The 15,200-nt window shown below is 37.9% G+C and overlaps 1 protein-coding gene across 1 annotated transcript in view; it reads right to left on the bottom strand.

Annotated features, from left to right (window-relative positions):
- Nucleotides 1–15,200, bottom strand: part of LONP2 (lon peptidase 2, peroxisomal) — a 115,780-nt gene that overhangs the window by 90,995 nt on the left and 9,585 nt on the right. The window contains exons 2-4 of the mRNA XM_020985117.2: nucleotides 11,730–11,964; nucleotides 1,065–1,196; nucleotides 23–145 (exon numbers count right to left, since the gene is read on the bottom strand). Of these exons, the coding sequence (XP_020840776.1) occupies nucleotides 23–145; nucleotides 1,065–1,196; nucleotides 11,730–11,964 (490 nt within the window). The remainder of the gene's footprint in view (nucleotides 1–22; nucleotides 146–1,064; nucleotides 1,197–11,729; nucleotides 11,965–15,200) is intronic.

Below are 15,200 nucleotides of genomic sequence, written 5' to 3' on the forward strand. Positions count from 1 at the left end.
AAAGATTTAAAATAAGGCTTACCCGCTTCTCATCATCCTGCTTGTGCTTTCTGGTTTTCTGAAGCAATTTAAGGCCTTCAATTTGTCTTACCAGCAAAGGTATGGTCATTTTGAATCTCTCCTCCAGGCTCACTGCATCCAAAATCTGACAAAACATAATGAATTTCATGAATGATGTCTGCTCATGACGTGTTGGCAGGTGTACCTTTCAATAACTACATATGGTCTGTGGTTAAAAAAAGATCAGAGACTTGATGCAAGTTATAAAGAAAGAACACAAGTATAGTCAACACAATAAAAATAAAAGAGGCAATTTTAAATAGCCAGTATATATTTTGAGACATTACAGTTAACGCCTCCAAATGAATTTTATCAAATTAATAAGAACATTTCAGACAAATAAAGGATGTCTCAAAGGATTCCATTTTTTTTCCTCTTGAATAATACGTGTTAAATGTAATATGTTAAAACAGAATCTAAATTATTTTTTATTTTCTCCTCTTTCTAGTGATATGCCTTTACAGCCTGGCATAATTCTATCATAATAATCAGACTACCCCCAATGACATTTATATAGCACCTCAAAAATCCCAAAGTCCTTCACATTATCATACAGTACAATAGCCTTACAATCACCACATAAGATACTACAGATATCCTCATTTTACAGATGAAAAAAGTGAGGCTCAGAGAAGGAAGTAACTTGCCCATGGTCATATGGCACAAACACACTAGTTTGTTGTCAGATAGAGGATCTGAATCCAGATGTTCTTGACTCCAAGCCTGGTCCTCAATCTATAGTGCCATGCTACCTCATACCTCCTTTCTAAAACATTTCAAAATAATCAAGTCAAGGGCAAAACAGTGAAGTATTTTTCATTTATAAAATATGCAAAATGGTACGTTACTTAAAAGTTAGATGACAGATTTCTGTTAAGCATTTTAATCACCGATTCCAGTTATTGGTAATTCATTTCTAACAGCAAGGCTATTTAGCCAAAGCATGACCTAGATAAAAATTAAAAGTAAGAAGGAATTTGGAGTTCATAAAGGGAATACAATACCTGGAGCTTTTCTTTGTTGCTTGTGCGGATAATTGAAGTGAGGATGTCTGGTAACGCTTCCCTCGGCAGACTATCTAAAAGACGTCTCAATTTAGCAACAGCAGGAACAGACATATCCAACATTTCAACCAGCTAGAAAGGAAGAAAAGGCACATTTTTAGAATGTTGTCTGTCATCCTTCTTTAATAACAATGAAACCTAGCTTTCTAAATTTAGGTTAAACACTTGGTAATTGGGGAATTGTTTTTAAAATAATAAAAATTAAAATAATAAAATAAAGATAAGTAAAGGTAATGATAAAAATCATAAAATAAAAATAAATTATTTTAAAAGAAAAATTACTAGTTACATAGAAGAAATATCTTTTAGACAAATTTGAGTGACAAAAAGAATTAATATAACCCAAAATCTTTCAAAATCTTAACCTGAATGAAAGGAGTTTTGTGTTTCCTTCTAGCATTTATGAATGGCTCTTTGTAAATTCTACCTTTGATTTACAAAGAAGAAGGTATGCTTAAAGACCAGAGATTCTTAAGCTGTGGTTCCTGAACTTTTTTTTAAATGTATCTTGATAAATGTTTTCAGTACTACTGCTTTCCTTTGTAATTCTATGTATTCTGTCTTCTACATGTATTCAACAGATGGTCCAAGGACACCCATGCTATGGACAGTGGGAGACACCTAGAAATGAAACTAAAAGGGCGTTGTCTATTTTTGAAGCTGTCTTCTCAGAAGCTGTGTCTTTTGGGTGCTAATGGATACAATATTACCCTTGTATCAATCAATATAATCAATCAATGTTTCTGTAGATACACAAGTCAGTTAGATAGAGATCCAGGGATGGGGAACCTGCAGCCTGTGTGAGATAGGTGCTCTTATTGTCATATTTTCAAACGAAGAAACTGAGACAGAATTATTTAATGACTTGCTCAGTTCACATAGCTAGTGTCTGAATCGGAATTTGAACACAGATCTTTCTGACTCCAAGTTCTACACCAACTAGCTGCTCCAGATTTATAACTCTCTCTTTCTTCTGCCCTAAAGAATCCTGGACTAAAAGGAACAAAGACCTCAACCCTGAAGAAGATTCACATCAACATTAAATCATGATAATACAGTAATGGTAACATGAATATATGAGAATGAAAACTCCTGAGAATTGGCACTTTAAAAATTATAAATATTCCCCAAAGAAATGTGGAGGCTACAGAAAGAAGTTTCACTAACTCAACCAATATTTACTAAATACCTATCATCTGTAAAACACATAGTAGGCTCTTAGCAAGAACACAGAGGTGGATGGGATAGTAGACTATCATTTGGCACAACCCTACTGTTTTACAGATGGGAAAACCTAGGCCCAGAGAGGCAAAGTAATTTACTTAAGGTCATATAGCAGCAGGCACACCCAAATTCAACGAAATATATTATAGTTTCTACTTAGCACTTCGTATTATGGATTATTCTTTTTGAAATACCTTTTTAAAAAGCAAGTTAAAATGGTCTGGTTTTTTTTTATAAAATTCGACCTACATAATTCTGAACCCACTAAAATATTATAAATATTTATTTACATTGATCCATAGTTCTATATAGATTTTATAATGGATCTTAAAACAATAGCTTTACTTTTGTTATGAATATTATTATTTATTTATTGCTATGTAATGTTATTATATTACTATTATGGCTGATGTTATTAATCATTAATGACTATTATTAATAGTCAGTACTCAGCACTGACAAGTGAAACATGATAGTTTCTTTCACCAAAAGGCATTATACAGTCTAACTTTCTCCCATAACTAGTGACTGCCAATTTTGAGACCTTTCAAACAGGAATGAGTCCAAAGTTCTTGGACTTGAATAAGAAGCTCTGACAGTTTTCCTGTAGTAAAATATTAAAAATTTAATATAACATTTCTAAGTAAACTAGGCTACAAAAGCACTAAATCGAAGAACATATGTCGGTAACAGTTGCTACTTACTCTGTCCTGATAATACCACATTGAGATTATTGTGTTCAATTCTGGAGAAGAAAAGCCTTATTATGAGAATGACAACTACTTAATAAATAATTAATAGATGAAACTCCTGAGTAGGAGGACTGAGTTGTTCTACATGTCCTCAAACTGCAGAATTAGGAAGAGTAGAAATTAGAAATAGATTTAGATTCTATGTAAGGAAAAAACACCTTTTTTTTTTTTAAAGAATTTTAAAAAAAGTTTTGTCAGTATCTTTCGTTTTTTTACAGCTGACATTTCCCAATATCTTCCCCTCTCCAAATGAACCATCTCTTCTAACAAAGAAAAATGGTTAAGCAAAATCAGTTGACATAATGAATAAATCTGAGGTGGGCATTATCTACCCAAGAGGAGGGAGGCTGTTTTATCATACATCACCTAGCCTCTGAAAATAATATTATTGCCTTTAATCTGACTTACCCTGAATTTTAGTTATTTTGATTTATATTATTATAGTTACCATGTATATTGTTCTCCTGGTTCTGCGTTAATTCATATGAGTCTTTTTTTTTAAGTTTCTATTAATTTTTAATGTATTTTTTAGCAACACCATATCTTCCCCCTCCCAGAGTCATCCCACAAAATAATAGTATTTTTCAAAGACTATAAAAGGAGAGGAAAAATCACTTTAAATTGATCAATACATAAAAACAATCTGAAAACAGGTGTAATGTGCAACAACTGTGGACCTCCCACCGCTGTGAAGGGGTAGGCTGGCAGTGTCTTTTCACATCTCTGCTTTCAAGGCACGCTTGTTCTTCCTAATTTTGCGTCATTCGTTTTTTATTTCTTGGTGTGTGGTTGTTCTTTCCACTGTTGTAGTTCTGGGGTATACTGTTTTCTTGGCTCTGCTTACCTTGCATCAGTTCATGCAGATCTTTCCACGCTTCTCCCTATTCATCACATGCCTTATTTCTGACAGCAAAGCAATGCGCCACTACATTAATGTACCACGGTGTTGTAGCCATTTCCCAATTGATGGGCATCTCCTTGGTTTCTAATTCTTCACTATCACAAAAAAAGTGCTGCTCCAAAATATCTGGTATATACGAGGGCCTTTCTTCTTATGAATAGCCACCCTTGGGTATAATGGAATCTTTAGGCCAAAGGGTATGGACATTCTAGTCACTTTATTTACATACTTCCAAACTGCTTTCCAGCTCCACCAACTATGCATCAGTGTGCCTATCTTCCCACAATGCACCCAACACTGCCTATTCTTATCTTTTGCTGCCTTTGTCTCTACGCAGGGGTGCAGGGGCAGGGCGTAAAGTAAAGCCTCAGGGATGCGGTTTGCTTTTATCTTATTATTAATGATTTGGAGCATTCTTTCATGGTTGCCCACACTTTGCAAATTCTTTTCAGAACTGCTTGTTTGTGTCTTTTGACCACTGATCTATTGAGAAATGGCTTTTGGTCATATATATCTGTTAAATGTTTATATATCATTGATACCCAACCCTTATCAGAGAAATCTGATAAAGATTTTTCCCCATTCAACCACTTCTCTTCTTATTCTAGGTGCACTAATTTTGCCTATGCAGCAGTTTCATGCAATCAAAGTTATCGACTTTACCTTCTGCAATTGTCTCTATTCCTTATTTGGTTAAGGATACATCTGTGACCTACACATCATACACATTTATAAGATCTACTTCTAATTCTTCTATAGTATTATCTTTAATATTAAGGCCACATATTTATTTAAGTGAATTGCAAAAAATGGTATAAGATGTTAAGTCTTTTCAGTTTTCCCAGCAATTTTTTCAAATAGAGTTCTTTCCTAAAATTTTTAAGATTTCTGCTTTATCAAACACTGGCCTACTAAGTTCCATTGTTTCTGATTCTCCTTTGTCTTATCTGTTCTAATGATATACCTCTTCATTTTTTTAACCAATACTAGATGCTTTTGATGACTGCTGTTTTATAACAGAGGTCTGAAAGTGCTATTCCCCCTTAGTTCCTACCTCTTTTCATCATTTCCTTTAATATTCTAGAACTTCTGTTTTATATTACTTTATCAAGTTCCATAAGGTATCTCTTTGATAGCTTGGTTACTAATAAATATGAATCTTGTAAGGAAAAACTTCTTAACAATTAAACAATCCATCGTGATGGAAAATGCTAATCCTATCCAGAGAAAGGACTATGGAGTCTAAATGCAGATTGAAGTATGCTATTTTTTTGTTTTTTCTTTCTCATGGTTTTCCCTTTTGTTTTGATTCTTCTTTCACAACATGTCTAATATGGAAATATGTTTAACACGATAGTACATGGTTGGCCTATATCACATTACTTGCTGCCTTGGGGAGGGGGAGGGGAGGGAAAGGGAAAAATTTGGAACTCAAAAGTTTATAAAAGTGAATGCTGAAAACTATTTTTACCTGTAATTGGAAAAAGAAATAAAACACTATTGAGGAAAGTAAAAAACAAAAAATGAAAAATAAACAATTAGAGCAGTCCACAACTGCCTCCCTCCTCAGTAGGAGGTAGGGACAGGAGGCACAGATTATGGATAGGAATACAGCATATTCTACTGGACTAGGGAAATGCAGTTAGTTTTACTAAATTGCTCTTCCCTTCTTTAAAAACAATTTTGTTGTTGTTATATAGGATGACTCTGGATCTGGGAGATGGGAATGATTTATTGAGAAATGAAAGTGAAATAAAAACACTGAAGTTCATCCCAAAATGTTAACAAAGATAAAACCACACCTTGGATATTAATATTAGCCTCACTTCTACTCCTATGTCACAGAACCTACACTTGCTAACCCTGCATAAATTTGGTCCTTAATTTGACAGTCAAGTAGAGGATGGACTAGAGTGGATGGAGACTTGAGCCAGCGACATCAACCAGCTACCTATTGCAATAGTCCAGATGGGAGGTGATGAGGGCCTGTACCAGGGTGGTAGCAGTGATAGAGGAGAGAAGGGAGCATGGGATGAAAGCAGAAAGGACAAGACTTAACAACTGACTGGATGCGGCGGGGAAGGGGGGAAGACAAGAGAGAGGAGTCAAGAATAACATCTAGGTTTTGAACCTGGGGGACTGGAAGGTCACTCTATGTAATACAGAAGTCCAGAAGAGACGAGCATTTTGGAGGAGGGAGAATGAGTGCTATTTTGCACACATGGAGTCTAAGATGCCTATGAGACATCCAGCTCAAGATGTCCAATAGGCAGCTGGAGATGTGAGACAGAGGTGAGAAGAGAGGCTAGGGCTAGACAAGCAGACCTAAGGAACATGCCACACCTGTGGCTGGCTGAAGAGGGATTAATCCATACATTAACGTCCTCAGTAAGAGGGCAGTAGTCGAGGTGGTACAGGAGAATGTAAGCCAGGTATGAAACCCCTTGAGAAAGGAGAGAGAGTAATAGCAACAAGCATCTCAATGAGGTAATACTGAGACCTGAAGTGAACCTCAGAAGGAGGAGAATGTGCAGTGATGGCAGCAGAGAAGGGGTCTGGAAGCAGCAGTGGGGAGGAAAGAGCAGGCACGTTCCTCGTTCTCCGGGCCTAGTGTGTCAAAGGTTGTTCTGGAGAGGGTGGTGAGGAATATAGCATGTAGTTTCCATGAGGACCATAAGATCAAGGGAGTGTGAGATACAGGTCTAGAATGAAGGGGAGTAAAATTGTTTTGCTCACAAAGTACATATTTAAAGCACAAATATAATTGACACTAAAGCCAATCAGGTTTGATTCTTGTCAATTAAGTAGTTATGCTCTTTTCCACAATTTAAAAATTGTGATGCCAAATCTCAGCCAGCTATTCTGCAAATCAATGTCATTAGTCAAAAATACCTTTTGTGTCCACAGAGTTCCATCATTTTTGTAGAGGAAAAATACAGTCCATTTTGCTTTTTGTTTTAGCAAATCAGGAGAAGAGACAGACAGGATGTGAGAGTAAAAAAGACAATGTGCAGTGCAGAGTGCTGGACTGATCACAGACTTATCCTCTTCAAGATAAATATTTGCATTCAACAAAAGAGGCGTCCCCACGGCAAAATGACTACCAGAAGAATTAATGTTAACAGATTAGAGCTTTTTTCTGAAGGGGAACGGTTTGTGGCTAACTTGGAGGGAAAGTTGAGCCAACACAGTTGGCAACAGTGGAGCAGAAAAGGAGTGGGCAGTTTTCAGAGATTTGGTGTATAGCACTGCATTTTCTCATCTGAGTCAGAACACTTGCCTGCACCAAGACTGGTCTGAAGAAAATGATGGGGAAATTCAGAAGCTGCTCAATGAAAAATGAGAACTCCACAGGGTTTACCAGCAGGATAGTTCATCTATTTCTAAGAAGGCACCATTAAATTCCATCAAAAGTAAAGTACAAGGAAAGCTTAGAGAGATGCAGGATTCTTGACTCAGTAAGAAGGCAGATGAAATTCAGCTTTATGCCGATAGTAACAATCCAAAGTGCTTTTATGATGCCCTGAAGGCTATTTATGGTCCAAAGACCTATGGTGCATCACAACTACTCAGTGCTGATGGAACCACATTGATTAGTGATAAGGATATGATCCTAGAGTGATGGGCTGAACACTTCCACAGTGTTCTCAACAGACCATCATCAATCAATGCTGAAGCCACTGACCATTTACCTCAGGTTGAAGTCAATCTCTCCCTAGCTGAAGTTCCAAGCGAAGAAGAGGTTTTGAATGCCATTAGGCTCCTTTCATGCGGCAAAGCACCTGCTGCTGATTCTATTCCTGCTGAGATTTACAAGGTAAGGGGCTCATACAAAAGCTGACTGAAATTTTCCAGGTTATATGGCAAGAGGAAGTTATCCCCCAGGGGTTCAAGGATGCCTCTATTATCCATCTCTATGAAGGTAAAAGAAATAGATTGTACTGTGACAATCACAGAGAGGTCTCTCTTAGTCATTGCTGACAAGACTCTTGACAGAGTCCTCCTTAATACACTGATCCTTCACCTGGAAGATCGTCATGTACCTACGAGCCAGTGTGACTTTAGAAAGGGCCAAGGAACAGTCGATATAGTGTTTGCAGTCTGACAACTCCAGGAGAAATGCCAGGAGCACAACAGAGATCTGTACACAACGTTTGTAGATCTGACAAAGACCTTTGATACCGTCAGTCATAAGGATTAATGGAAAATTATGTCAAAATTTGGTTGCCTGGAGAAGTTCATCAGCATTGTACATCAATTTCAAGATGGCATGCTTGCCCGGGTTCTGGATAATGGACAGTGCTCTCGTGCTTTCCTAGGCACCAATGTAGTGAAACAAGGCTGTGTGTTTGCTCTCATGCTTTTTAACATGATGTTTTCAGCCATGTTGTCAAATGCTTTCAATGAGGAAGAAGATGGTATCAAGTTTGGATACTGCACTGATGGTAAAGTATTCAACTTGAAAAGACTACAAGCCAAGACCAAAGTGGAAGGAGTATTGGTGCATGATTTTCTCTTTGCAGATGATTGTGCACCCAATACAGCCTCTGAAGCTGAGATGCAAAAAAGTATGGATCAATTCTCTGCTGCTTGTGCTAATTTTGGCCTAACAATTAACACCAAGAAAACACAAGTGTTCCATCAGCCACCACCATACCATCCATACATGGAACCATCAGTTCCAGAAAAAGGAGAAGTTTTGAAGGCTATGGTTAAGTTCGCTTACCTTGGTAGTATGCTTTCTAGGGATGTACACATTGATAATGAGGTTAGCTCAGTGTTTGAGAGGCTCTGAAGGAAAGTATGAAACAGAAGAGGTATTAGACTGACTACCAAACTGAAGGTCTATGGAGCTGTTGTGCTGACCTCATTGGTGTGAAACCTGGACAGTATACCAGTGCCATGCCAGGAAAGTGAATTGCTTCCATTTGAATTGTCTTAGGAAGATTCTGAAGGTCACTTGGTGGGATAAGATACCAGACACTGAGGTCCTTTCTCGAACTAAACTGCCAAGCATTCAAACTCTGCTTCAGAGAGTACAACTCCAATGGACTGGCCACATTGTTAGAATGCAAAACATATGCTTGCCAAAAAGATTATTTTATGGAGAACTCACACAGGGCAAGCGTTCTTATGGTGGTCAGAAGAATCCATACAAGGACACTCTTAAGGTCTCTCTTAAGGACTTTGGAATTGTTTGTTTGACATGGGAGACACTGGCACAGGACTGCTCAACATAGCATGCCCACATCAGAGAAGCAGAATGGAAACAGCTCAAAGGAAACACAGGATGCGCAAATTTAGAGAAACCACCCCAAATGTTCATACGGACTATTTGTGCCCAACTATCTGTAGTAGAGAATTGGTCTCATCAGCCACAGGTGGACACACTAAAACCTGACTCTAGTATAGTGATGTCATTTTGGCCCTCTTCGAGAAAGGACAACAATCAACCAACTAGCAAATCAGGAGGTGAAAAACACTTTGCTATGAAAATAAATGGTTTCTGGAAAACTGCCAGACTTAGATGAGACATTCTTTCCTCCTATATCTGCAATAGTTTGATAGCATCAAAGAAACTTTTCAAAACCTGCAACTGTTCAAATAAGTGTACATTAATAATCCTCTGAGACTGTCCAAAAGGTTAAAAGCTTTAAAAAGCTTTAACTGGGTTTGGTGATAATGTCTCTTGACCTTTTGACAGAGAAGTGCAGTAAGGATGGTCAACTGTTAATGATAACCTTAGCTAGAGGCTCTTTTCTGCAATTCAATAACTGTTCTACACTACCCTTATCACTGTTCCTTCTCACTCCTCACAATAACTATTCCAAACTGCCCAGAGAAGAGCACTGGTTTTGGAATTAGTAAAGACCCACCTGACAATCCTGTCTCTGAAACCAACTAGTTGTTTGATCACAGGCAAGTCACTTCAACAATCTAGGCCTCAGTTTCCTCACCTGTAAAATGAGGGTAAATAATACCTAACCAATCCACCACAAAGAGTTACTAGGAGGTTCAAATGAGATAATGTATTTCTGAAAGGGCTTTTCCAATGTTAAAGTTCTCAGAGAATGTCAGTTATTTTTTTCTCTCTTCTTGCCCCAAACCACAGCTTCCCACTTCAGTGACTGAAGCCATCCAAAGCACAGGCATTCAGCTCCCTTTATTTATTTCCTCAAACTTCTCAGCATCAATAGTATCTACTCTCTTCCTTTACTCTGGTGAACAACCACCAGAACAATTACTCTCTACCCCACTTGTGCTCTGGGTCCAGTTCCTTCCTACTCCTCCAGGACCTGGCTCCTGAAACTGACCATCCATTCTCTGTCGCGTGTATATACACTAACTCTCTCCCTTCTCTAGTTCTTTCTCACCTGCTTTCACTAGTTGACCCCATGTGCCTTAATTCAGGCTCTTATTTCCTAAGTCATAAACTAATAGATAAAATCCTCCCAAATGAAACCCTTTCCTTGCCATGCTCCATCCAGCTACTAGCCCACATCTCTCTTCCTCTTTCAGGAGATCTCACAGTGACAATTGTCTATAAGGGAGGCCTCCATTTCCTCAATGGCCACATTTTCCACGCATACAGTAGGTGATGATCACTGAATGAACAGGACTTAGAGGATAAAGAACCACACCTCGGGAGATTCACATATAACAATGACAGGACACTGGATTTGTCAAAGGATTTAAGAATGGCACAATTTTCAAGTGATACTATCACATTTCTCAAAAGAGAAATGAGGCACATATATTTAAAAAAACAGTTGCTGACAGTGTTGGCAATGTGAAAGTCATAAATTTCAGAGTCTGCCATTCCAAGTGTTTACTAAAAACAAGAGGGAAAAATTAGCTGACCATCATTTCCATTTATGTTGACAAGCAAGATCCCTGGACTGTTTCAGTTGACATGCTAATGAATGTACAAAACATTGGGCTATTACGTTCCACTTTTCTACCTTTCCAATTAATCAAGATTTTACTATATTTTGAAAGGAGTTCCATTCGTTTCAGTTCTCTCCATTAAGATACAGAAAACTTCTACTACCGACTTAACCTTTCCTACCTATCACCAGATAAACTCTTTGCCCCAGGCTTTACATTTGAATTTAGTATATGCAAAGAGACTAAGTGTGTCAGGTGAACTCTGCCTAGGCACTAGAGTTTATTTATGGATCTTTTATTTTTTCCAAATTAATCTTTCAGGGTCAGAATCACGACAATTGTGAGACACTGGTAGTTACAAGGAAAGCTGTAGAAATCCATCTGAGATAAATCCTTTTTTCCTTATGAACTTGGCAAGCATTAAAAAACATGAACACTTCAATCCACAAAGAGCAGAAAAGAAGGTGGTATAGAAAACTAAATTTCTGTTATGCACAATTGAAAAAACAAAGCAGCGTATATTAAATCTAGCATGGTAATGACAAAAATACTTGACCAGTATGTGATTCCTTCTGAACTTCTGTGTATTTTTTCAGTATTTTGCTGATTCCATTCCATTTTAAAGAAGGGAAAAACACAGCTTACCAGTAAAGGGAGTTTTTTGTACCCTGTTGGTTAGAAATGATCTGAGTCACCATTATCACTCAAAAGAGCCATTTTAATTCATGCTTCCCTGAAACTGCCATAAAAGCTATCCCTGATTAGGGAAACAGTTGCTGGCAGTAGGCTGGGAAGGTAGAAGGAAAAGACTGTGCCCTGGGGCAAGTTAAAACAACTTACTTGTACTGCGTATTTATAGAATTGTTCAGAAAGTTCTCCAAGCTCCTCTTGAGAATTAGATGGGCTTGGAAATTCCTCCAGCCGATCCAGCTGTTCAACTTCTGCGACAGGATATGGTTTCTCCTTTACTACCTGAACAATCTGGAATCGGCAGAGACCTGTGATCAGCAAGGTATAGTGGGGTTTGGGCCAGTTACTGCCCACTACCTGAACGGCCAGTGCAGCTGTCCCAATCCTGAAAAACATCGCAAAAGTCATCGTTACAAGCATGCAACAAAAAAACCCAGAATTTCACTTCCAAAACAAGGTGCCTTTTCCTTACAAGGCTATCAAAAACTTAGAGGAGTGCTGAAGTGCCAGAGGGACATCAAAAATTGCTGCTGGATTTAGCTTCAAATTTGAATGTGCTTTGTAAAACAACAACAACAACAACAATAACAATAATAATGATGATGATGATAATAAAGTCATGCAGATAGAACTGTCACACACTACTTGCCCCCTGAGCAGCTCTAGAAAATAGCCATAATTGATTCTGTATGTCCAGATGGTATTGTGGTTTAAAAGGGGAAAAAGCACTCTGTACTGTACTATGCTTTTTAAAAAAAGAATGAAGAGAAAATAAGACATTTACAAATGCAGCCCGTTCAAGTGTAAGAAAAAAACATCTTAGAGCTTTAAAACAAATTAAAACACACTTTTTAAAGCTTAAAAATAGTGAGCTCAAAGAGACTTGTAAGAAAATTAGGCTGTAAACCCTGTTGGACAGGTAAATCCTATGTATCTATCTATCCTGCCTCTAGACACAGCTTTATTTGTATATGAGGAAACCAGTACTGTAACCTTCTTAACTAAACTTTCTATCTAAATCTGACCCTTATTACACCTCCAGTGCAGACCTCTGTACACCATTAGCATTTAATAAACATTTACCACATGGAAAAAGCATACTAAGATTTATTAAATAGTGAAAAATCTTAGTGGAACTCTTTGAGACTGATGGTTCCAGTGAAGCCTACAAGGAAGTCAAAATACTATGGATAAAGGCAAATTTGCATTTGCCCAACTAGAAAAGTCTGGGTTTTGGGGGAACGGAGCCAAGATGGCAGAGTGAAAGCAGTGACTTGCTTGAGCTCTCCTCCAAACCCCTCCAAATACTCATAAAAAATGGCTCTAAACAAATTCTGAAGCAGCAGAACCCACAAAAAGACAGAGTGAAACAAATTTCCAGCCCAAGACAACCTGGTTGACTGATCAGAAAGGTGTATTGTGCCGGGCTGGAAGTGCAGTGCAGCATGGGCACGCAGGCTGCAGCGAACCTGGAGCAGGCCTCAGAGGTCTGAATCGTGGGCAGCTGTGGAGGTTCCCAGACTCCTCAATCCACCAATGCCAAAGACAACTTAGAAGTTACAGGACAGAAAGGAATCCTTGTAGTCACAGGCCAGGAAAGGAGTAAACACTTTGCCCCTTATTATACCACCTTGTGAGACTGAAAATTTACAGGTACCTACAAGTATCTCTGAAAACAGCTATACAAACCCCTGAAGCTTGGGACAATACATTCTCCACATTGGAAGCAGACTCTTACCTTAACAAAGAGTTTAAAACTCAAGTAATTGGCTGGGATCATGAGCTAGCAGCACAAAAAGAGTCAGACCACAGAATCTTACTTTGGTGAAAAATAAGATCAAAATATACAACCAGAAGAAGACAACAAAGTCAAAGCTCCTACATCCAAAGCCTCCAAGAAAAATATGAATCAGTCCCAGGCCTTGGAAGAGCTCAAAGGGGACTTTGAGAAGCAAGTAAGGGAAGTAGAGGAAAAACTGAGAGTGATGCAAGAAAATCACGAAAAACAAGTCCACAGCTTGCTAATGGAGACCCAAAAAAATACTGAAGAAAATAACACCTTAAAAAATAGCCTAACCCAAATGGCAAAAGAGGTCCAAAAAGCCAATGAGGAGAATGCCCTAAAAAGAAAAATTGGCCAAATGGAAAAGGAAGTCCAAAAGCTTACTGAAGAAAATACTTCCTTAAAAATTAGAATAGAGCAATTGGAAGATAGTGACTTTATGAGAAATCAAGACACTGTAAAACAAATCCAAAAGAATGAAAATTAGAAAACAATGTGAAATATCTCATTGGAAAAACAACTGACCTGGAAAATAGATCCAGGAGAGAGAATTTAAAAATTATTGGACTATCTGAAAGCCATGATCAAAAAAAGAGCCTAGACATCATCTTTCAAGAAATTATCAAGGAAAACTGCCCTGATATATTAGAACCAGAGGGCAAAATAGAAATTGAAAGAATCCACAGATCTCCTCCTGAAAGAGATCCCCAAAGGAAAACTCCTAGGAATATGTAGCCAAATTCCAGAGTTCCCAGGTCAAGGAGAAAATATTACAAGCTGCCAGAAGGAAACAATTCAAGTATTGTGGAAACACAATCAGGATAACACAAGATTTAGCAGCTTCTACATTAAAGGACCACAGGGCATGGAATATAATATTCCAGAGGGCAAAGGAGATAGGATTACAACCAAGAATCACCTACCCAGCAAAACTGAGTATAATCCTTCAGGGGAAAAAATGGTCATTCAGTGAAATAGAGGACTTTCAAGCATTCTGATGAAAAGACCAGAGCTGAATAGAAAATTTGACTTTCAAATACAGGACTCAAGTGGAACATGAAGAGGTAAACAGGAAAGAGAAATCATAAGAGACTTATTAAGATTGAACTGTTTACATTCCTGCATGGAAAGATGATATTTATAACTCATGAGACCTTTGTCAATATTAGGTAGTTGAGGAAAAAATTATATGTTTGTATGTAGATAGATAGATAGATAGATAGATAGATAGATAGATAGATAGATAGAGGGCACAGGGTGAGTTGAAGATTAAGGGGTCATATCTGGAGAATAAAATTAAGGGATGAGAGAGGATTATACTAGAAGAAGAAGAAAGGGAGAGGTAGAATGGGGTAAATTATCTCACAAAAAAAACAGAAAAGAAAAGCTTCTTACAGTGGAGGGGAAACGGGGGAAGGTGAGAGGGAATGAGGGAATCTTATTCTCATAGGATTTGGCTGAAGGAGGGAATAACATACACATTCAATTGGGTATGGAAATCTGTCTTACCCTACAGGAAAATAGGGGAGAAGGGGACAAGAGAGCAGGGGGATGATAGAGAGGAGGGCAGATTGGGAAAGGGGGTAATCAGAAGTAAATACTTCTGAGGAGGGACAGGGTCAAAAGAAAGAATAGAATAAATGGGAGGGCAGGATAGGATTAAGGGAAATAGAGTTAGTTTTTCACAACATGTCTACTATGGAAGTGTTTTGCATAACTGCACATGTATAACCTATATTGAGTTTCTTGCCTTTTCAATGAGGGTGGGTGGGGAGGGAGGAAGAGAGAAAATTTGAAACCTAAAGTTTTAAAAACATATGTTTAAAAAAAAGTTTTCA

Source organism: Phascolarctos cinereus, unplaced genomic scaffold (assembly GCF_003287225.1).
Source record: "Phascolarctos cinereus isolate Bilbo 61053 unplaced genomic scaffold, phaCin_HiC Scaffold_2;HRSCAF=192, whole genome shotgun sequence".
Taxonomy (NCBI): Eukaryota; Metazoa; Chordata; class Mammalia; order Diprotodontia; family Phascolarctidae; genus Phascolarctos; species Phascolarctos cinereus.